This window comes from Periplaneta americana, chromosome 13 (assembly GCF_040183065.1).
Source record: "Periplaneta americana isolate PAMFEO1 chromosome 13, P.americana_PAMFEO1_priV1, whole genome shotgun sequence".
NCBI lineage: Eukaryota > Metazoa > Arthropoda > Insecta > Blattodea > Blattidae > Periplaneta > Periplaneta americana.
Genome location: NC_091129.1, coordinates 37,479,254 through 37,504,398, shown reverse-complemented (window position 1 = coordinate 37,504,398; position 25,145 = coordinate 37,479,254). Strand labels below are relative to the sequence as shown.

General features: G+C 35.2%; 2 protein-coding genes across 3 annotated transcripts in view; both read left to right on the top strand.

Moving 5' to 3' along the window:
- Positions 1 to 12,327, top strand: part of LOC138711804 (cytochrome P450 4C1-like) — a 174,705-nt gene extending 162,378 nt beyond the window's left edge. For both annotated transcript variants that reach the window (XM_069843048.1, XM_069843047.1), the window contains one exon: positions 7,374 to 12,327. In XM_069843048.1, coding sequence (XP_069699149.1) covers positions 7,374 to 7,525 — 152 coding nt within the window. In that variant the 3' untranslated portion in view covers positions 7,526 to 12,327. The remainder of the gene's footprint in view (positions 1 to 7,373) is intronic.
- A 12,215-nt stretch (positions 12,328 to 24,542) lies between these two features.
- LOC138711802 (alpha-tocopherol transfer protein-like) overlaps positions 24,543 to 25,145 on the top strand; it is a 53,964-nt gene continuing 53,361 nt past the window's right edge. The window contains exon 1 of the mRNA XM_069843044.1: positions 24,543 to 24,610. The gene's annotated coding sequence lies outside the window, so the exon portion shown is untranslated. The remainder of the gene's footprint in view (positions 24,611 to 25,145) is intronic.

Below are 25,145 nucleotides of genomic sequence, written 5' to 3'. Positions count from 1 at the left end.
TTAATTTACGTGAAAAAATTCCGTGTGCGTATAACATTTCAGGTTGCATGAAAATTTAATGACTAACATTTTGGGCCTGTCTGATTTTGACTTTATTTTAAGTTTCATGTTAATTTTTTTCTTCATAATTTGCTTTTCGTCAATTTTTTTTCCTATTGTAAATTTCTACCTCAACTTTCATAGCCTAAATGGCTTTTTCTTTATCACTTCTTGCGGCAGGAGTTTGCGACTTATTTAATAACGCTGGGTATTTTTTTAGTGGATTATCAAATAGCAGTTGTTCTCATTTTATTTCTTCTACACTTCTTACTTCGTCGTGATTGTCCATTTTCTTGTTAAAATAACCACATTTTGAGAACAATCAATTTTCCCACCAAGAAATTAACATAAATGCATGGAAGGCGAAAACAAAGGAGTCTTCCCGGATAAATCCGAAGTACTATCGATAATAGATATAATTGAATACTACCGTCGCATAGTAAATACTACGTAGTAGTAGGATAAGGTTTATGCATACAAAACGAAGTATATACTTTTACTTCAAGGATCTTCTACAGTCAAAGCAAAAGGTAGTAGGCCTACTACAACTTTATGCATACAACCCATTGCTCCTCAAATTTTTTTATGATGAGACCCTCCCCTATTTCGACACATTATTTTAGTACCTGCCCCTGGCCTAATATGTAGAGTAGAATGTAGAACATAACAATGTAAAATTTTGTATCAATTAAAAGTAATTATGTTTTTATTTGATGTAAAATAATTGTATGTTTATAGTTTTCGTAATGTATTTTTACATATTATTATTATTACCACCACCACCACCACCATCACCACCACCACCACGTTCCCACGCCTCCATTAACCACAGAAGCATTTTCGAGGTGATCTGACTCCTAAAATCTCTTTTCCTATCTGTTCATACGACTGTTATTTGGAAACAAGGTGTTGCCATCGTATGATTTTTAGCACCTTTTTGGAAATAAATTTGTAATCGTTTTGCGCTGACGATAGTTGAGTGGTCTAAACCATCGGCCTGTCACGCAAGTGGTCCGGGTTAGAGTCCCAGTTAGGCACTTGTGGACAAGTCGTCATTTGAATTTCTACGGTGTTGCCCCATTCACTCACGTTAATCATCAATATATTTTTAATTTTAGTAGGTTATTTTACGACGCTTTATCAACATCTTGGGTTATTTAGCGTCTGAATGAGATGAAGGTGATAATGCCGGTGAAATGAGTCCGGGTATCCAGCACCGAAAGTTACCCAGCATTTGCTCATATTGGGTTGAGGGAAAACTCCGGAAAAAACCTCTACCAGATAACTTGCCCAGACCGGGAATCGAACCCAAGCCACCTGGTTTCACTGTCAGACACGCTAACCGTTACTCCACAAGTGTGGGCCAGAATGGTTACTCTAGAGTAAATTTTTCCCCTTAACATAATGATTGGATTTAAACATATTTTCTTATATATAAATTCACTACATGCCTGTTATTAGGTGCAATCTATTCACTTATTATAGAACACATTGCATTCAAATTTTAGTCACTTACTACAACTTGTTACAAAAAAACACCCTACCAAAATTATTAATATACCTGCAAAATTATGGGCTTATACAAGTCTTCACCGTGAAAAAAATATTTTTTTTTTAATTTTCTTAACGGTGAAGATTGGCATAAATCCTATGACCATAAAATTACAGCTATGTTAATAATTTTATTATCTTTTAGCAAAAGAATATTTTTAAATTCAAAAATTATTTTAAGAGGAAAGATTTACTCTAGAGTAACCATTCTCTTTTTTTAAAGCTTAATATATATACACACATCACTAAAAAGAAAGAGCACTGATAAATAGTATAACATTTATGACTATGTGAATATAGGCAATTTTTACCATTATTTGTATTTACAAGTGTCAACTTCCCTTAAACTAAAATACAAACGCTGCGAATTACAGAATTCCAACGTAGAAAAGTATTCTTTGTCCACCTCTTGTCATGTTGTGCGTGATGTCTAAAACGATTTATGAACGGCTTGAGTCAGACATCCTGTATAACGTCATTTTTATATGTAAATATACCTAACCTAACCTATAGATGAGTATTCACTTAGGGAACGAATAACGAGTGCGAATATTTATTCTCCGTTCGGAGCAAATACGAATCACTGGCGAATCGACAGTGAACAACCGCGTTCGCTGATTATCCGCAGTCATGTCACAGAAAGATGCATTATTGAAGTGTCTCATTCTTATTTTAGACAGTTTAACGAAAGGAAGGTAAGAAATAAAAGGCGATGGCAGCAGACGGCACATAAAGACAATAATTTGCTTAGTGATATAGGGTAAACATGGGTAATTTCGTGATAATTTCATGAAACTTAATTTAAAATGCAAATGTGTAAATATATCCTTATTCCGATTTTTTCATCTGAAAGACAAAAATTTGCTGTACAAATCTGGAAACATAAAAGATTGGATACGTTCTTGAACAATTGCCAAAAACCACTCTTATAACTTAAGCTAATAGGTTGGTTATTTCGTGATAATCTTGGTAATTTCGTGATATTACATAATTTCATAAGAGATAAAAGAAATGTGGAAAAAATTAATTAAAATCAAATGAAATTATCATTTATTGTTACAAGACTTCAAACATAGTAATTCCGGCTAATATTCTAAGCAAGAAAATATAGAAATACATATCAACACTAATAATAATGAAATCAAAGTAAAAATTTAAATTGAAAAGGCATCTTCTTTGTCCTGAAAGGGTGAACACTTTTATTACGGACTTCACTATAGCCTATATTACGAGGGTAACTCCAAAATTAATGCATAATATTTGTTTAAAAATTACATTTTTATGCTACAGATTTGCTATTTTCACAGAATGTAGATACATCCTTTAGGAACAAAATGTCACTTTTCCACATTATCCCCGCTCCTTTCAACTGCCTTACGCCACCTAGGGACGAGGGCCTGTAGACCAGCACGGTAAAAGTGCGGACCAACACGTCTGAACCACACTTTACCAGCGTGCACGAGGGAGTCATCTTCTAATCTCGTTCCGCGAAGGGATCCTTCAGTTTACCAAAGCGATGGTAATCGCATGGTGCCAGATCAAGACTGTAAGGCGGATGTTTCAGTGTTGTCTATCCGAATTTTCTGATCTGGTCTGTGGTCTTGTGACTAACATATGGCCTGCGTTGTCGTGCAATAGCAGAACATCCTGCTTGTTCTGATGTGGTCGAACACGTCTCAGTCGAGCTTGAAGTTTCTTGAGAGTTGCCACATACACGACAAAATTAATAGTGGTTCTGTGAGGCATGATATCCGCAAGCAAGAGTCCTTCTGAATCGAAAAACACAGTAGCCTTAACTTTTCCTGCCGAAGGTGTAGTTTCGAATTTCTATTTCTTTGGTGAATTTGCATGATGCCACTCCATTGTCTGCCTCTTTATCTCCGGTTCAAAATGGTGGAGCCATGTTTCATCTCCTGTCACAATTCTTGCAAGTAAGTAATCTCCACCATTCTCATATTGGTCCAAAAGTTCGCTGCACACTGTTTTTTGACTTCCGTTGTGGACTTTTGTCACCATCCTCGGAAATCACCTGGCACAAAGCTTTTTAAGTTTCAATATTCTACACACACTTGCTTCTCCTACTCCAACTTGGAGTACAATTCTTTCACTGTTACTCGTTTGTCAGACACAACCATGTTGTTAACGCGCTCCACATTGCCAGGACTTCGTGCAGTGCAGGGTGTGCCGCTGCGAGGGGTATCCTGAATATTTCCGCGCCCTCTTTCACCAGATAATCTGCTTGCCCACCAACTAACCGTACTGCGATCGACAGCTGCATCTCCATACATCCTTTTCAACCTCTTGTGAATGTTTTCCACTGTCTCCTTCTCACAGCACAGGAACTCGATAATAGCATGTTGCTTCTGACGAATGTCAAGTACAGCAGCCATCTTGAAGGAATCTATCATGGCGCCATTCACGCGAAAGATTTAAATTAAAATTGAATACAAGCGGGAAGGATGCATCTATGACCTCCATAAATTGCAAAGGTGTAGAATAAAAAATGAATTTAAAAAATGTGTATTACTTTTTGAGTGGCCCTCACATAACGGCAATGCAAAAACTCCCATCTTCATCAGAGTCACTCTTGCATCCATTACACATAAGTCATGAAAACATCATCTTGTTTGTCATATGTGGTTTGGTACCATGATAACAAATGGAACAGAAATTACACTAAACTCCATTGCACCCCTTTTTCTTTTTGTTATCACGTCTTATCTTCAGATTTCTAAAATTCGTATTGTAATTCAATTTTTAAAATAGTCTAAAATGTAACGCTTAATGCTCAACAAAATATCGCCTCAAACAGCTAAGATTTTCTATCAGTAAAGCTAAGCCTATATGGCGACTACAGATGTATCTAACATTCCAAAAATATTTTCTAAAATTTCATTAACATGTAATAAATCATTGTACCAAATATCATAGGCCTATGCTTACCTTCAGTAATAAGCCTGTAATGTAACACATCCACAAAATTTACGCCTGATAAATCGAAGCTAACTTGCTCTCTGCAAAAACAAAAGCTGCTACAATAGTCCCAAAAAGTGTAGCTGTATGTTTCTGGAAAACATATGCAATTCCTTGGCAGAAATTTGAATCTCGTAAGACCACTGGTTAGTTCACGAAAGAGCCAGGAAAAAAATATCACGAAATAACCACTGCCACAAAATTATCAAGGTTTACCCTACGCCGAATTGAATCGAGACAGTTTCAGATCTTTTGTCGTATATCAACCAATCGAAATGCTACTATGCAAAATAGCGCCAAAATTTGTAAGAAGGTCATATAATTTTGAGAATCAGTATTTCTTTTTGTAAGATTATACTGTAATTCACGCTTCGAATTCTGCAACGATAATCGTACACAAGTTTGATGTAGATATTTATTGAAAGTGTCGAAACAACTGATTTCATAAGTGTATCAATTGACTCTCTTAAAGTTGATTTGTCCAGCAGAAAAATACCTCATTACTTCCGATTCCCATTTTCTTCGTTGATTTCTGTATTTCTCTCCGGAAAGATGTTAACAATGATTCCATTTTTTTACTTCCGTCTCTAAAATAAACAACAAATGTGTTCACTGTAAAAAAAGAAATAATACACTATTTTTGAAAAAGCGTTTCACTAATTAATTACAATAGTAATAACAACGATAATGACGATAATGATGACAATAATAATGACAACAGTATTAATAATAATAATAATAATAATAATAATAATAATAATAATAATAGACCACCTTTGTGGTGTAGAGGTCAGCATGCTGGTCTCTTAAGCAGAGGGACCGGGTTCGATTCTCGGTCGGGTTGAATTTCCTGCTTGAGCTTGTTCAGGGTTTTCCCTCAATCGTAAGGCAAATGATAGGAAATTCGAGCCCCAACATCCCTGAATATCACCTGCCTCATTCAACAACGAAATCATATTCACAACAAATCAGTAATACATACAGTCGCCATCTAGTTCACAATAGAACCAGTACTCAACAATAGTACACAGGCCTTCGGATTTCAGACAGAAGATTAACTCGCGATATGACCAGAGATGTTAAAGAAAGTATAAATAACAGCGAGAAAAATAATAATGATAATAATAACAATAATAATGACAACAATAATAATGATGATGAAAGTCTATATTCCAGCTGAACATTTTCCCTTCTAAGCAGAGGTCTAATGTTTTCTCACACCATTCTATTAACTTGAATGCTTGAATTTTAAAACTGTTGATTTCATAAAACCTCCTGGTCCCTTTTTACTCCGAGTATGTCAATAATAATTTCTGTCAACATTAATTACGACATTTTGATAGGTACAAAATATTGATTGCTCTTGTGCTCGCTGTTCACATCAAACTACGATGAAGCGAATGCGAATTTTGTTTGATGCACCGACAAGCGACGGGTCGCTACCGAATACGAACCGAAAGTTTCACATCAACCGAATTGAGTCAGCAAACGCATTGGTTCATTGTTCGTTAGCGACGTCTATAGTCGTCTTAGCCGCCTTAATACCTCTAGGAGATTGACTTGAAAGCGAAGTTGTGTATTATTGACGTAACAATTTTATATGAAAGAATTTGCAGAGAAATAAGTAATATGTGGAGTACGTCTCATTATTATTATTATTGTATCTCCAATGGGGGGTAGCCCTATTTTACATATGTATGCTAGGGCTATAGTTTTACACAAAAAATAGGCCTAAGCATAAAACAAATTGAAAAGAATATAAATTAGCTTATACAATGGAAATAAGACTTAAACATTCCGTATTTTAAACATTGCGATTGCAAATCAAACATCAGTCATCAATTGAGTCATACAGAAAACAGTTACAACACATAAACAAAACATTTCTTATAGCGGTACTCTATAACACAATTAAGCAACTTTCCCTAACATACATCATAAATTAATACACAGTAGTCACACAAACACAATCAAGCATCCCATAACTATGACTCACATACACAACAAATCAAGCATCCTTTACAACACGTACACTTCAACATGATAACCATACTTTTAAAAGTTACAAATTTGGCTGCAAAAGAATAAATAGGACACTGTTACTAAATACTGTTATTTCTACAAGGTCTTAAATACACCTGTAATAAATATGTGAAATTCCTTTATGCAACATTGCTTCAGAAGAACTTTTGTAATTGGTGGTGAGAAAGTTGTATCGCATATGCTAAGGTGGGTTTCTAGCCGGTATCTCTTGCGTTCTTGTAGTGGGCACTGGAATAACAGGTGGTCGACTGTTTGTGTGGGGTGTTCACAGGGACATGAAGAGCCATTTGGGTTGTCAATTTTGAAACGTTCAAAATATGAATTAAATTTTCCGTGTCCAGTCATAAATTGCGTGGATATGTAAGATGGTTCATAATTCTTTACGGTTAGTCTATCTTTAACTGTGGGAAAATATAGTGATTTTGTGATTTGACCATTTGTACTATTTAACCACATTGCATTCCAGTCATTTAAGATGTCCACCTTCATTTGCATTTTTACATAAGAGAGGGGTTGTTTAGAGTATGCGTGTTCTGTTTCCGAAATTGCGGCCATCTTGGCTAGATGATCTGCTCTTTCGTTTCCTGTGTTCCCTACATGACCACGTACCCAATCGAAACATACATGTTGCTTACATAGTAACAAAGTTTCCCTAATACCAGCCGCAATTGGAGTACGTCTCATTATCATGCATGTTTATCTTATGTATTATTACTATTATTATTATTATTATTATTATTATTATTATTATTATTATTATTATTCAGGTTACAAGTACGGAATGCTGCAAATAAAGGCAGTTATGTCGAGATTGCTGAGGAGATATAAGATCCTACCTGGGAATAAGCCTCTCGAGACAGACTGGAAACTTTCACTGCTGCCTTCATCCGGAGTATATGTAAGACTGGAAGACCGTTAGTCATAACGGAACTACAGAAGAAAGTATTGTTCGACCCTCAAGGAGTCAGGGACGGAAGCAAGATACTATAATGCATGGACGTATTAGATCTTGATTAGTGGTCTAGCAAATGCTGCTTGTAGATTTTCGACAGATACTTAGAATGATAATCATTAGTATGCTGCTGCTGCTACTGCTACTGCTACTGCTGCTGCTGCCGCTGCTGCTACCACCACCACCACCACCACCACTACCACCACCACCACTACCACCACCAGCACTACCACTACTACCACCACCACTACCACTACCACCACTACCACTACTACCACTACCACTACTACCACCACCACCACCACCACCACCACCACTATAACAGTAGTATTCACTATAATGATGGAAGACTAAGAAGAAAATTGTGATAATGTACCCTGTGAGTCTGTCTTATGAAGCAGTTGGTAAAGATTCCGGCTGATTCTAATCAATATTAATATTTCAGCATAAATAATATTTGTGCGAGATAGTGCGTATTTGCTTGGTTTCCGCACAAAACCAATCCGCAGTAAGTCTACAATTCCACGTTCAGTATTCACCAACCTAACATACATAGCAATTTCCCTCTTCTTCCCGCTTAAGTGACATATTGATTTTACTGCTTTAGGCTTTTAACATATTATTTTTAGAGACGTTCAATATAGTAATAATTATAAATTGGAAACTTACCACTGCAATTTCACCTAAATTGCAATGTTAATTATTGTTTTTAAATATTTGCAAAAATTAAGTAAACTCTACAACTCCACTAAAGAAACTGTATTCGTGATGCAAGTAACATTAAGGAAGCCGTGAAAAAATCAACAAGATTCCATAGACTGGGGGAAAAAAAGACAGACGTATATCACAGCCTGCTGGAGTATAGTAAACACAGAAAATATTTTAAAGCAACAATGTTGAAGATAGATATTTATGTTTTGCAAATTTGCCGTCATTGAACAGAAACCAAGATGGAGATTTCATTGCAACTAATTAGATATTCCTTTTTCAGGTATGTAATAAACGATCTTCGCACAAAATAATGTACGATACACGAGCGGTATGTTTTCTTTCAATTCCCGGAAATTAAAAAAGCTCAACTACGATTCGCTTTTTCAAACTTTTCCTCGAACATGAAAACTTCAAAATACCGCTCTTGTAACGCATATTACTATTTTAGTATAATATTGATCAAGATTATGAAACTGTCCTTGATGTGATGTAGCAATAATTTTAATTTTTATATTCCTTTCCGTTGATGCTTTCACTCAGCATGAACCCTCCTTGATTTAAGCTTTCTTATAGTCTGAAACAGTTTTCTATTTGGTATACCGGGTGCTTCAAAATTCAACCAAAGAAATTTATTTAGTTATAAAGGGATACAAACAATTTTAAATAGGGAACCTAGCATCTCCGTGAGTTATCAGTTCTTAAGTGTTAACATTCGATTCTCATAATCCATTATTAATGAAACAGGGGGAATGGTGTGGGATGTTTTCGGACCTTATTAGAGATTGGATGAAGCTTAACTGTTAAGAAGTAGCCTACCCAACAGTGTTTTCAAGATATAGCTTTTACAGATTCTGTAAAATTTCCGGCAAATAATAAGACAGTACACCACTCCACTGCTTTATGTTTCATCCTCATTCATTTTCGTTATTGTACCTATTTTAGAAGAGAATAATCGGCATGGATTTGTGGTGTAATGAAAAACGCGTTAAACTTCAAGCATGAAGTAGTACATAGTTCTACCAAGATACGTTTTCTTTATCCCAATACTTCTTATTTTATTAGTGAGATTTCTGAATTCTTTCTTTTCTGAACCACTCAGGTAGTTATTAGAAACACGCTGGCCTTCGTATTGTATTGTATTAATGTACATTCCATGGTATTTGTACATCGCTTCACGGCCAGAATATGGAACATGTCAAACAAAAAAAAATCTTAATAGTACTATAAGTCTCAATTACACACAGTCTACTTGAAATTTGTGCCGAAGGGTTTCACAATATTGCCTACTAGTACAACACAAAGTTTTATTATCAATAGGCTAGTTAAAACACAGAAATATTCATGAAGTGTTGTTGAACCTACAGAATAGAAGGCGTGAGAAATTAGGTACTTCTTTAATTTGGCCCTAAATAAATCTTATGCATGAGGTCAATTATTTATATTCAGTAGGGAGGATATTAAAATTTGTACTGCCATATAACGCACTCCTTTTTGATAGCACGATAGATTTGCCGATGGAGTATGGAAGTCATGTTCTGACACGGATTTATGCTATGAACTGTTGAATTAATTACAAAGTTTTCACGATTACATACGAGGGAGATTATTAATGAGAAAATATACTGACAAGCCATGGGCATTATTTGTAGTTTTTTTAATGGTCCTACACGATTCCCTAGATTTGGCACCCACTATTATTCTAATTACTCTTTTTGTTTTAGGAAAATACTGTTACCATCTGCTAAATTACCCCAGAATATTATTCCAAAACTCATTACCTAGTGGAAGTATGCAAAGTATATTGTTTTTAAGGTATAGATATTTATTATCTCTTGCACAGATCTAATAGCAAAACATGCTGAATTTAGCTTAGGGGTAATTTAATATGATTTTTCCAATTTAACACATTATCGATTTGTAAGCGAAGAAATTTGGTTTTTGTTGTTGTTGTTTCTATTAGGGAACTATTAATTATTGCGCTTGAAATTTGCGAGGTTGAATTTGTACAGAATTTAATTTGAATTATGTTAATTTTGTTACAATTTAATACTAATTTATTGGCTGCAAAAGTGACGAGTTCATCACCTGTATGTATTCTATGTTAAAATTTTATACACTTTTGTCCGATTTCATTGTTTATTTCATCCCCTGACGAAAACCATCTAGAGTATTCACCGATTGTGCTACTGGAACGTAGGAATATTGTATCCGACAGATTTACAAATATATCCCTATGGAATGTGTAAGTTCAATCAGTGGCGTAGTGACCCCAAAATATTTCACGCAATTACGTGCAAGTTTGAACTCGCAGATCCCTAGTTCACTATCTCAAAACAGTTACCTACTACTCCTCCACAACCCTTTGAACATTTTGGTTGAATTCTGAAACACTCTGTATAGACCTACACTCTGCTGGGTAAAGGACACACTAGCGTTGTGGCAGCATGGAATAAAATGTTCATTCACGATCACTCCTTTACAATGAAATGCTTAACAAAGACTACTTGCATCATTTACTGGACCTACATCATAATGCTTAGTATATCTCTTCACAGAACATCTGGTTACTTCTCCTCTTTCACAGTTTATATCTCTAGACAATGGAATTTCTTATCACAAAGCATTTGATCTGCAAGAAAATGAACACTTTTAAAAATCCTTAAAGGATAACCTTCTTAGCAAATCATTCAAATTACACTGACTTGAATGGTCACTGACTACATTGTAACTTCGTTCTTTAGACATGTTTTCTGATAGCTCTGTATTTTCACAATATTGTCTCATGATAATCTCTTCCTATAATATATCATTATTTGAAATAGACCTAAATTAACATTCTATATATGTATTAGTCTAATTTTTAACACAGTTTGTATCTCATTGTTTAATTAATAGTTCATAATATATTACTGTTAATTCATAAGTAACTCTTATATACACGTAACTTTTATGTAACTCAATTTGTTGTGATATTTGTAGCTTGTAATTTCATTCATATGTATGTATACTTTTTTGCTGGTTGAGTGGAAGATTTATAATATTAAATTTGTCTTGATACATTGTTCATGGCACCAACGCCATTTTTATAGACACTCGTCTTTCATAGCTTGAAACACTAATATTTCTTTAAATCCTACCACGTTTCCATGGACGACCACGGCCACCCATGATGAAAGCATCTCTTTACAACTCAATAAGAAACGCAAAATCTTTCCTTCCTCCATTAATATTTTCACACAACGCACTTTATTTACAATTTTATATCAAACGAAGGCAACAATCTCGAACTTATATTTCATGAAATAAGCGAAAAAATTGAAACAATCTCAAACGTAAATACATATAATTTTCAACATCCAAAGTTTGACAATGTTATATTTTTCCCGTAATCACGACGTCAATAGCTTTCAATTGAGATATCATAAATCACACAGGCTTCGTAATTTTTCTCAAAATTTTCATGCAAATTTCAAATGATATGTAATTAAAGATATTGTAGATCTACTTTCATTTGTTCATATTCAAATATTCTATAGCAATGCAATTGTTTACGGCCTTCGAAATTGTATAAACGGCCAGCTCAGAAATGTTTGCAAAATCACATGCATTCATTCGTTGGAAAACAAATAGTAAATTTTACAGTTTGTAGAGTTTTCCCGTGAATTTTATTAGTAAAATTACACTAAAATTCAATATTGAACGTTTTTATACATACATAGGCAGGGAATTTTTTAAACAATGAAACGAGTTACTATTTTATAAATCATAAAAACGAAATCTAAATCAGTTACGTGAGTAAAAGCTATCTTTATGTAACACATGCCAGAAGAAACAGTAACTCAAAAGTAGTCAATGGCCTACTGACATACCCAGAGAGACTACACGCGATATGGCCACAGATGTTAAAGCGTGTATAAATAAATGCATATAAAAACTGCTGTACCGACGGTATTTTTGGACGTTTGTATTTTCTAATTTATATACATCTTGATTACACAACTTTTAACACTATATTACTTCGGAATATGTAGTTTATTGCTTTTGCGTGTTAAATACTAGGTACGGAAACCTTGTTGACTAATTTCAGCCTGTTGTGGGCTATCTTCAGAACTGGGTGGTCTGGTTTTTGCGCCTTCTGTTTACGTTTCTTTTGGGGGTGTGTTTGTGTAGTGTAATGTGGAGTCAAAAACTATGAAAGTGCTAAAACACCTTGAAAGAGAGAAAGACAGACGGAGCCAACCGCAGCAGTTACAAGTTGTTTCTAGTTTCGCAGCAATTCACTGCCACGGTGCGCTCTGGCGGCTCATGCAGGTGGTCGTGATATCTACTCCATGATTTGAATTTCAGAATGACGCATGGTACAATAATTATAGTAATTTTAGACAGACTGTATCTAAACACACATAACAAAATTATATTATTTCCTGGCTTTGTAAATTAGTTTAGTATTGGAAACACAAACTGAATAAAACCTTTTCAAGATACAACAATACAGCTGCAACAGTTATTTATTATCAGAGACCGGAAGTTTAGGTATTATGAAACATTAAAATAGGCAAGCAAACAGGCATCATAAATAGCTAAAATAGGCAGGCAAAAAGGCATTATAAATAGGTAAAATACGTAATAAAAAGCAATTGCAAAAACCTTGCACTTGACCTATTTAGGATATTTACTAGATTACACTATTCAATAACTCGATCGTCATATTTTAAAGAACTTTAAAATTTTACACAAAGTGCTAATGTTGCACTTGACACAAAAATGAAAAAGTTTTTAAAAGGTCTATGTATTGCAATGCCTTATTCGTTGCTCACGACAACCAAATGCTTTTTTAAGTTCTCTGGGGTCATGTTGAGTCTCCTGTCAGATAACACATATTTCACATTATGAGAAAATGACCTCTCAACTTCGACAGAGGTTATTGGAGCAAATCTAAAACATAACAACATTGCAGGATCCATTTCAACTGCAACAGAATTATCACCTTGCAGAATTCTTGAAATATTTCTAAGTTTATCAAGATGACAATTTTTTCGAAAACACATTTTTACATCTTCCTGTAACTAATGAACCCCGTTTCCCTGGTACACTGTCCATTCTTTGCACTGCATCATCCACAGTTTTCACTGGCTTCGTCAAAGGCTGCCCTCTGTCTTGAAGCTGGCCAATCACTTGTGGCAGGAAACCAAACTCGGCCGCATTGAAAGTTAAATTATTTTTCACTTCCGAAGAATTGAGAAATTTCTTGGCTGCTACAATTGAAGATGCTTCATCCTACAGAGCAGCGTTTCTCAAACTTTTTAGAAGTGGGGACCACTTTTTTAAGTCAGAACAATTTCGCGGACCATCTTACTCTTGTTCCCTTCGAAAGCAAATTTATCATTTTTGTAGCATATTTTAATACCTGTATACTTATATTTTAAAACAGAATTAATTAAATAAAATGAATTTAAATCATTTCATTTTATATTAGTATTAACTAATTAAGATACTGTTAATAGAAAAAAAATACATTTTCGTTTTTAATAAATCATGGCTATTAGAGTTTCTATAATCTTTAACTGTATTAACTAAACAAAATAAATAAATGTTGGTACTCACACTAATGATTTGGATAAGTCTTTCAATTCTTGCACAGTTCTATATTTGGATGTATATGCTGGTAAGCTTAAGTCGGAGATCGTTATACATCGAGTTGACTTCGATACTTTGTTTTTATTAGAGTTAGTGATGAAAACCATTTCTCACACAGATACGTAAAAGCAAACTGAATTATAATCTGTAAAGCACCATTGTACAGTTCACTATATTCTCTTTTTTAACTTGTCATGAAGTCCAGAAATTAACCACACCTTCCGCTTGGAATTTCATTATAAGTCCGGTGTCATTCGAGAGTTCAATTAACTGTTCTCTTTCACTCAATGAAAATTTGTTATTTTTAATATCGCAATGAAAGGGATCACGAACCCATGAAAATTTGTCATAAGTTTTAAATTGTGACCTCAGGGTTTCTATCGCATATGTCATTGCATAATTATTTTCCAATAACAAAATCATTTTCAAACAAAAAAAAAAAGACTCTAGGGTTGAAAAAAGTGAAAAAATCCTCTGTTTTACGGAACTGACCCGCAAACCAAGTTTCCTCTCGAACATCTTTATTTTCTCACGCGCATTGAGAACAGTCAAACAATTACCTTGCAGAGAGAGATTTAGTTCTTTTAGTTATGAGAATACATCCGAAAGATATGCCAATGTACTTAGCCACATATCATCAGCTGATGTGCAGGGAAAAAATAGCGAGAATCACCACGTTCATAGCGCTTTAAATCCCTCTTTTGTTGCTAAGAGTAGAGTGGGAAGTCGGTAGACAGGTACGGTAATAAAGTTCATAAAATATCAGTACTGGGAGAAAAGGCGAAAGGCAATTGCCATGTGTCATTTCCAAACTCTGAAATTTTCAGCTATAGTGTGATACGCAATTCGTTTGAATTTTATTTTTTCGTCTGTCCTTTTTGAAGGACCACAAGGGCAATCCTCGAGGACCACAGGTGATCGCGGACCATAGTTTGAGAAACGCTGCTCCAGAGCGTTCACCACCTCAGTTATAGTCAGAGTATTTGAAGCGTAGTAAAGTGCCGCTGAGACCCATGTTCCCCATCTAGATATGATAGGTTTGGGGGACAGACGTATATTTGGTGCAACGGATTTAAATGTCAGAATTCTTGATGGTGCTTTCAGAAAGATCTTCTTAATACTGGAATTTTCGACATCCGGAAACAAGCATCGTATCTCTTCTGACACTCTGTGAAAGTCGTGTGCTATGCAGGTCACGGGAAGCATGTTTGGGGATAGCACTTTTAAAGTTATTCCAGCCTTTTTCATGTATGGTGCAGCATCACTGATGAAAAGTAACACGTTGTTGTATTGAATTTCTTCAGGCTACAGTAACTGTAATGAATTGGTGAATAACTGCGCGATAGTTGAATTGTTAACTTTCTCCAGACACTCTGTTGTAAGTAGGAATGGTTTTATTGATTCATCTTCTGAAGGATCTAATGGCCCAACAATGACATTGGCAGTGAAACGACCCCTAGGATCAGGTGACTCGTCGACAGAAATCTAGATCTCCTTATTATTAATTTTATCTTTAATGATTTCCATTGTGTCATCGTAACATTCGCTTAAGTACTTTGCATGTAAGTACTTTACCGTCAGTACAAAATACGTCGGATCCAAAAGTATGAATGTAACTTTGCAATTTACTGCGTAAAGGAACACAGACTTACGGCATCTTGCTGCTTTATAGCACAACTTCGCAATGAAAACTGAAAGAAAAATAACCGTTAAAAATAACGTTAGACCCTCACACATTGTTGCCTTGTCAAATAAACACAAGCGATAATTAAAACGCTTACTGTTATACATTTTTGCACGGCAGCACTTATTGTTGCAAAGAGAATATGAACTGACTGAAAGACAATAATATACATTCGGTGAAGTCACTTTCATTGTATGTATGTATTTATTTACACTGCAAGTGGGCAAGCACCCGGTGGCAGTGGTATATACAATATTAACAATACACAGTTAAAATGATAAGCAATACACAATAAAATTTACAATAGCCTACATAATAAAATTTACAACACATATACAATTTTATACACAATACAATAAGAATACACAATACAATTTAACACAATAATAATTAAACATAAAATAAAACACCTAATTTTACAACACAACCTACATAATTATGTATAGGTCCTACATAATTTTCAATAGTCTTTCACTTTACTCTCATCTCATTCCCTGTAGTGGCACTATGACGCATTTCACTGACACTTTAGCACACATTTCACTGACACTATAGAACACATTTCATTGACGCTATAAATTATCACTGATCGGAACTGTTCACTGCACTGTAAAACCATAACTTCACTGACTCACCTCGCTTCACTGATACAATAGTTCAAATAAGTCAAATAATTGCATTCTTATGCATACTTATAAACAGAACTACATTTAAACTAAACATTTCTAGTCTAAGGCCCTCTTACACGCTATTTTTAAATAATTTACAATTCAAACCAAGGAAGTAAACTCGTCAGGCTAGATAAATACATGCCACCTTAAAAAATTTAATGTTGAATGTCACCTTAATTTTAATTTTCACTTTATACACAACTCTTTAAATTATTCTTGAATCTCCTTAAGGAAGGACAGCCCTCAAAGACCGCTGCAGGTAGGTCATTCCAATCATTTATAGTTCTATTTAAAAATGAGAATTTACCTACATCCGTTTTCTGTTTCCTACATTTGATTTTAAAATCATGATCGTTCCTACCATAGTACGTTGGCTTTTCTAACCGAGCCGTTATGTCTACCCATGCTTTCTGACCTAGATGTGCTCTATACAATGATGTTATTCTAGTTTTCCTACGTCTGTTTTCCAAAGTTTCCCATTTAAGTTCTTTTATCGTATCGTTCCCATCTTCTCTTTTACCTTTAACAAATTTAGCTGCCCTATACTGGATTCTTTCTAAGGAATTTATCTGATATATTCTATAGGGATCCCAACACGTAGTTCCGTATTCCATTAACGGTCTCACTAATGTTAGATATGCTATTTCCCTCGATTTGGGGCTAGCCTTTCTCAAGATTCTCATAATAAAGTGAAGTGCCCTCCATGCTTTGCGTGTAACATTATCAACATGCTCTCCCCAAGAAAGTTTGGAGTTTAAATACACTCCTAGGTATTTAAAACATTGTTCTTGCGGAATTACAACACCACTGAATTCGTAATTTAGACTAGTTTCCTCTCGGGTTTTACAAAATGTTATAGATTTACTTTTAGAACCATTTATTTTCATCCTATGCTTTAACGCCCAGTTGTAAATGTTATTCAAGTCTGTTTGAATAGCATCTACATCTGAATTATTTCTAATCTTTCTATAGATAATGCAGTCGTCTGCAAATAGCCTCACATTTGATGTAATATCCTGGCATAGGTCATTTACGTAAATTATAAAGAGTAATGGACCCAGAACGCTGCCCTGTGGCACCCCTGAACTTATATTTCCAATTTCCGATATTTCATGACCTACTCTAACTCTCTGGATTCTACCTTTTAAGAATTCTTGGATCCATAGCACCACTCTTTTATCTATTCCTAGCCTACTTAACTTATCTATTAATATGTCATGTGGCACCAAATCAAATGCTTTCGAAAAGTCAATCACAACTGCATCGATTCTTCCGCCTCTATCTACCTCTTCAGCTAGATCCTGAACCAGCGACGTAATTTGACTATCACATGAGAAGCCTTCCCTAAAACCATGCTGGCGGTTGTAAAACCAGTCTTTCGCATTTAGAACATGACGAATATAATCCGATATCAAATGCTCCATGACTTTACATACGACAGATGTAAGGCTAATCGGTCTGTGGTTTCCGACATCTAATTTATTTCCACCTTTATGTATGGGTACCACTATAGCTGATTTCCAGTCACATGGAATAGCTGCATTGTTTATGGAAACATGAAATATACGCATTAAGTATGGAATTATGGCCTCGGAACCTAATTTAAGAATCTCTGTAGCAATACTATCTGGTCCTCGAGACTTCCGATTTTTTAATTTCGTTATTCTCTCTCTAACCCCTTTGGAAGTTATTTTGAAAGTCGAATTTGGTTCACATTCACGGTCTGTGACACAACCACTCCTATGAGCGGGATTATTATTATTATTATTATTATTATTATTATTATTATTGAAAACCGAAATGAAATAGGAATTTAATAAGTCGGCCTTTTCTTTGTCATCAGTTATACTTTCTCCGTTCTGATTTCGTAAAAGCACTACTCCTTCATTTTTCCCTTTTCTCCTGCGTACATAATTATAAAACTGTCTCCAATTGTTACTTTCATCTTCTTTTAAAATAGTTTTTAGAAAATTTTCCTGAGCTAACCTTTTTTCACACTCAAGTTTCTTAATTAATTCAACCTATTTTTCCCAATGCTCATGGCTCCGTTTACGTTTGCTAAATGCGCGCCTTGTCTTTTTCTTTAAGTAGCGAATATAATTAGTGTAATATTCTGGGTCCGGATTTTTCTTAATTATTTTAGAAGGTACACATTTTACTAATGCCTCGAAAATTATACACTTAAATTTATGCCACACATTTTCCATATTTCCTTCAGTCCTTAGAAAGTCATCATGCTTTTGTCGTAGAAACGTTTGTAATTCATGGACATCGGTTTTGTTAAAATTCCAGACAGACACTGGACTTGACCTCGGATTTACTGTGTTTTCCCATAAGATTTCTAATAAGACGCTATTGTGATCACTTATTTTATGAAGACTTTCAAAGTTGACAAAGAGAGAGACAGGTCTTAGTAGGTAAACATCTAAGAGGGCATTGTCACGCGTCGGAACGGTAACGGTTATAGAAATAAATTAAAATATACCTGCAAGCAATTTTTAATAATAGGTAAATAAATAAAGGCAAAAAAGTATTTATTTTGTAAATTAGGCATTTATATTAAAAAAGGCAGAAAAGGGCAACATAAAACTGTGACGTTTCAATCAAAAAGGTATAATTCGTACAGATTTACTTTCACAATGAAGATAGATTTAACACATTTAAAAATGCATTCAAACAGTATATTTACCTGTACTCCTATATGGTGCTGAGACTTGGGCAATGATGGATAAGCATAAAATAGGGTGACGGCATCAGAAATGAAATATCTGAGAAACGTAGTTGGAAAAAGTAAGAGAGATAGAGTTAGAACTACAGCAGGCACCAGTGGCAGAAGAAATTGAAAGGAAACAACTGAATTGGTTTTGACATCTGGTTAGAATGGGAGATGAGAGGAAAGTGATAGAAGTAACCTATTAGAATTAAGAGTAGAAGGTAAAAGGAGGAGGGGTAGACCAAGAATAGAATGGGAACAATACGTTAATGATGTGGTGAGGAGAAAAGAGGGAAGGGAATCCGAAAAATAAGAAGACTGGCATTGGACCGGGAGAGATATAAAAAATGGGTGGAGGACCCGACGCTCCAAGGCACAAGGGATAGAAGAAGAAGAAGAAGAAGAAGAAGAAGAAGAAGAAGAAGAAGGCATTCTGCCAAGTTTCCGGTCTCTGTTTATTATTATATTACACTATTTGTTAATATTTCTTATTATAGGCTATGTCTTACTTGAAACATAGAACGCGAGCATTTACAAGTCTTTATACATAAAGTTCCTATTTCACGATCTGAAAAATTCGAGGTTATTTTATTGTTCTCCACATTCCTTTTATCTCTCTGTAACAGAATTACCAGACAGTGACGAGTAGAGGTAGAAAGTTCGTACCAAAACAGTAGATTTTAGTTGAGTACAGCGAGGAGTATAGGCACCTTGCAAGCTCCTCTGGTGGCGACTGTTGTTACTAACTGCGGGACAGCAGGGGTAGAGTTGTGCTTGAAGCGTATGAATATACTTAACATCTCAGGTTAAATGATTAGAAATATGGATGATCCTAAAAAGCGGAAAGGTAACGCAAATTGCTGTGTTCTTGAGTGTAGTAATGCTTATAGGAACACGCCAACCGACATTGTTTTTACCCATTTCCAAAACAGAAAACTGAAGCGCAACGACGCTAATTGTGGATCCATGCAGTACGCAGACGAAAGTAAATAAGGCTACACTGCTTGTAATCATAGTATTATTATATACTAGGCCTGATATAAAAAATAGAATGTATATAGTATTACGTTTATAAATAACCATTAAGTTAACAACAACAGAAATTTATCATTTAAATTTCAAAAAGCACATCATTACTGAGTTCTTCACATATGTATTATGTCTAATATTAGCAACAATAAATAATAATATACCTATTTTTAAATGTATTCATATCGATATTTAATTCTTGATTTCAAGTACTGATGGTTCACCTTGGAAACTAACACCCGTAGCAAGAATTTGCGGTAAGCCTATTCATTTTATTGGGAACGAGATCAGAACACCTCCAAAACTACACAACTGCCTATAAAAATGGTTGATAAGCGGGAAAACAGAAAAACAAGGAGAAAAAGGACAACAAGGAAATTACACGGAAAGAAGGGAATTATGTGGACAACAAGGGAAGTACGTGGAGAACAGGGGAAGTATGTGGATAGCAAAGGAAATAAAAGTAAAACAAGGAGAATAAAAGGACAAGGGGAATACAAGAATAACAAGTGAACATAAGACAAAAAAGGGGAATACATGGAGAACAAGAGAAATACAAAAACAGGACATATAAGGCGAACGAGGGGAAGACAGATACAACAAGGACTGAAAAAAGTGAACAAAGGAATACAAAGAGAACAAGATGAGGACAAGGAGAACACAGGGAATACGAAGTGAACAAGTCGACGACTAGGAGAAAAAGGGGAATACAAAGAGAATCGGTAGTTCTAAGTAAAGATATGCAGCACAGTTTTTTCAGCATAGTAAAGCTATACACCTGCCGACTTTTGCGTCATATCAAAATAAATAGCAAAAAAATTAGTACTATTCCCAGTTGTAATTGTTAAAGAATAACCTTCTTTGAAGAAACAGTGTTTTAGAGTATTTATGGATAACAAAGCCCATTAATGTACCTCGTAATGTATCATATTATTGTAAATATTATGCTAAATTCTCGTATGAAACACATAATTACCATTCAGCGTAATCCTCTCGCTGCTCTATTGTATGCAGATGATCATGTATTGGGAACTAACAATGAAGATGAGTTATACAGTATTCAAAACATCTACTTAATATCATAGCAATATTCTGGATTATCATGTTTATATTATTTGCCACCAAATCCAATAACAATTCATTTACAGTAGGCTTACATGTCGCAATAGTTTTCTTTCTGCTTCCTGGCTAACACTGGTAATAACTTAACACATCTAACCTACACACACTCGTAAATTTGTTTATTTTAATAATGAATTGGTAGTTTACTGTATATAGTATGATGAAAATTGAAGCAAGCATTATCCGAGATAATGGTACACAGAGTTTTAGAAATCTGTTATAACAGCAAATATTACTGACGTTGGTGAATAGGGACCTAAGAGAAAGAACTGTAGCTTCTTAGAGAAGACTTCTCACTGTTTCCAAATCTGTTTACATTAAGCTCAAGATCCGTACCAGGAACCTTAACGAGGAAAGTAAGACTTGTTTAAGGAATCTTAAACTAACCCCTGCCAAATCACTTTTCAATACTCGCGACAATTTTCTAGGTTCACGGAAAGTTAGGAATATTCTGCGATATCGAGAATTTGAAAATTGGTGTAATTTAAAACAGAAACGTAAAGGAGTGAACCTCTATAAAGTGTTCTCACCAGGAAATAGACGGATAAGAAATCACGAAGGTTTAACTCTTTGACGCCATAAACATGGCGGACTATGTTGCTGCGGTCCGAGCTGTACCGGGTAGGAGTCGGGATAAAACTGCTGCAGGCGCTGCCTCAACGAGATAGAAATAGAAACCCTTCCTCATATCCTTACTTTATGCCCCTACGGTGAGACCCTCTGCAACATACGTTACCACACAATCCGCTCTATGCTTGCTGAGGAATTGCACCGTATACCTAGAAGTACAAATCAGTGTTAGACGTATCGACATTACTGCCATCAAAAGCAACTCGGCTTTCATTCTTGACTCCACTAACAGATTCGAAACGCTTGCCGAACAAGCCGTCATGGTGGATGCTGAAAAAATAAACTTATAAGAAACTGATAAATACGACGAATAAAGAAATACGAAATACCTAACTGAAATATATGCACGGACTAGTTGGGTAAAATATAAATACTAGGGACATGTGGAAAAATATTAACTCAATGGGATTTGGAAATACAAAAGGACAGACACAACAAATCAGCATCTCATTAGAACGCCTCAATGAACACTTCACTACTCCGCCAACTAACAGTACTGACCATAACACACAGCGACAGACAATGGCAGAACCTCAGGTAGTTGACCCACTCAGAGACAGATTTTACTTTTCATACGTTACACTTATTGACGTGAAGAAAGCTCTTAAACGGAACAAATCCAAAGCGACAGGTTCTGACATTAGTATCGCAATGATAAACAAATTTACTGACGTAATCTTACCAACACTGACACACATTTTTAACACTTTGCTGACGACAACCATTTTTCCTAAAGCTTGGAAAAATGCCTTTGTGCGCCCTATACCTAAAGTTAAAACGCCGACTACTCCCAACGACTATCGACCTATTAGTATTCTACCTACCTTATCGAAGGCGTTAGAGAGGATAGTACACAGACAACTCATTGACTACCTAAATAGATACGAACTCTTGGACACATATCAGTCGGGTTTCAGGACTCGACACAGTACAGCGACTGCACTGTTGGAAGTAACGGAAGACATCCGAAAAGCTATGGACGAACGTAAAATTACAATACTGACACTACTAGACGTCAGTAAAGCGTTTGACACTGTAAATATCGACTTACTGACGATAAAATTACGATCACTCCCACTATCAGAAAGCACAGTTTCTTATCTCAGCGAACGTCAGCAATGTGTTTGCATTGGAAGTCGAACTTCCTCATGGCGTATCGTTGATTCTGGAATCCCACTGGGATCTGTTCTATCACCACTACTATCCACTTAAATGACATCCCCTCGACTCTACAGCACTGTAAGCATCACCTCTACGCAGATGATTTACAAATCTATATCCATACAACCCCTGACTCACACAATGACGCAATACAAAATCTTAACGAGGACCTTGAATCTATATCTGCATGGGCCAGAAAGTTTGGTTTGACTCTCAATGCAAGAAAATCACAAGCAATCCTAGTGGTTCATTAACATCTATTATGCAATATTACTCCTGCTCTTCCAGTCAAGTTAAACGACACAATAATCCCTTTTTCTTCCTGTGTTAAAAACCTTGGAGTTTACTTTGATACGCATTTAAATTGGAATAATCAAGTAACCCATATTAACAAAAAAGTGCTTTCCATACTACATTCCTTAAACAGCATTAGAAAATTCCTTCCGCTATCACTCAAGAATATATTAGTGGAAACACTAGTAATGCCCCACTTCGATTATTGTGATTTTCTACTGACTGACCTCAATGTCAACCAGTCGCAAAATTACAACGTGTTCATAATTCTTGTGTTCGCGATGTCTGTCGCGTTGACCACATTACCGCATCCTTCCAAACTCTAAACTGGCTACTGCTTAACGAACGTAGAAATTTTCATTCCCTTGTTCTCCTTTTCCAAGTCCTTCACACTTCTACACCTAGCTACCTTGCCTTCCGTTTCAGTTATCTGTCATCATATCATAATCTCTTCACACGCACGCAAAATAGCCGCATACTAGCCATACCAACACATAATACATCATCGTATTCATCATCATACACAATCTCGCTCTCACGCTTGTGGAATACCCTACCCAGTGACATTAGAGACTGTCGGAATTTACTAGTGCTCAATCGCAAACTTATTAAGCATTTTCTTACTGCGTAGAGTAGGTTTAATTTTTACTTAATCAACAAAAAAAAATGCTTCTCTCTTAACTTTTACAATAAAGTGTCTAGCTTTTATTAATCAGTTAATCTTTTAGTACTTTGATTTTTATTGTATTTGTAAATTTAATAGTAATTGTAATTATAATTGTAATTGTATTCTTAATATTGTAGTTGTAATCCCCTGGCAGAGGGGAAGAGAAGGCCTGATGGCCTTATCTCTACCAGGTTAAATAAATGAATAAATAAAATAAATAAATGCTCGCATACACAAAATATTGCCCTTCCTCTATTCGACCTTCATTCAGACAATGCTTATGTTTACTTCTATCGGTGACAATCAGATAGTCAGTAATGTCAGTTGTTATTAGACAGAACTAACGCAACATATGCAATACAAACATATTTGGTTCCCATTTAAAAAAATAAAGTTGACTCTAATTTCTTCAGAAGTATATCATTTACAAAAAATACATTACGTATATCTGATGTTCCCATCGATGTAATTGATATTGTAAATTGTCGTTTTGTGTATAGGCTATCCGAAATATTTCATACACTATCAGAGGTGAAAGAGTTAAGTCGCCCATACTGTATATATCCACTATCGTGTTTTAAAATAACATACGATAAAAAATATTGGCGTGTGTTCAATTTTGAGAGATATCGTACAAATATATTATTCTACCAATTTGATAATATAACACAGTCTGCAACGGAACAAGTCAGTGAGTGCTGGATTCCACGGAGTGACGAACGTCTGCAAATCTGTGAGTACGAATTTTTATCACATTACGTCATATAGGATCTTCTCTAATAGTTCAACACACAAAGATAGCTGCTTTCTCTTCTTCTTGAGTCTAACCTAATTCCAGAATAGTGGTATTTCGAAGTGCATGTGTTAATTTGGACTTCCATAGAACTAATTCAATTCTAATCCTCACGTTGTTAGTTTCATTCTGACTTATTAAATTAATTTGCCTTTGATTTACACTTGGATGTTATGGGAAGGAAGGAACTGAAATAAAATGGTGAATAAATGCCATTATCTCGAAAAATAAACCTGCAGCAGCTATGTACTTTATACTCTTACTTATTTATTCGTTTCATTATAATTTAACCAGAGTTGCCGGCTTCAGCAAACTATCAAGTAGTTCGTAGGTGTTGTATCATACCGCTTCATGATGTCTTAAATAAGAAGAGAGCTTTGATATGTAGTCTTTATAATGCAAGAATATAATTCTGAAGTGTGTAAATTTCACAGACAATAATTATTTCCATATCGCTCATTTGCAATAAGAATGT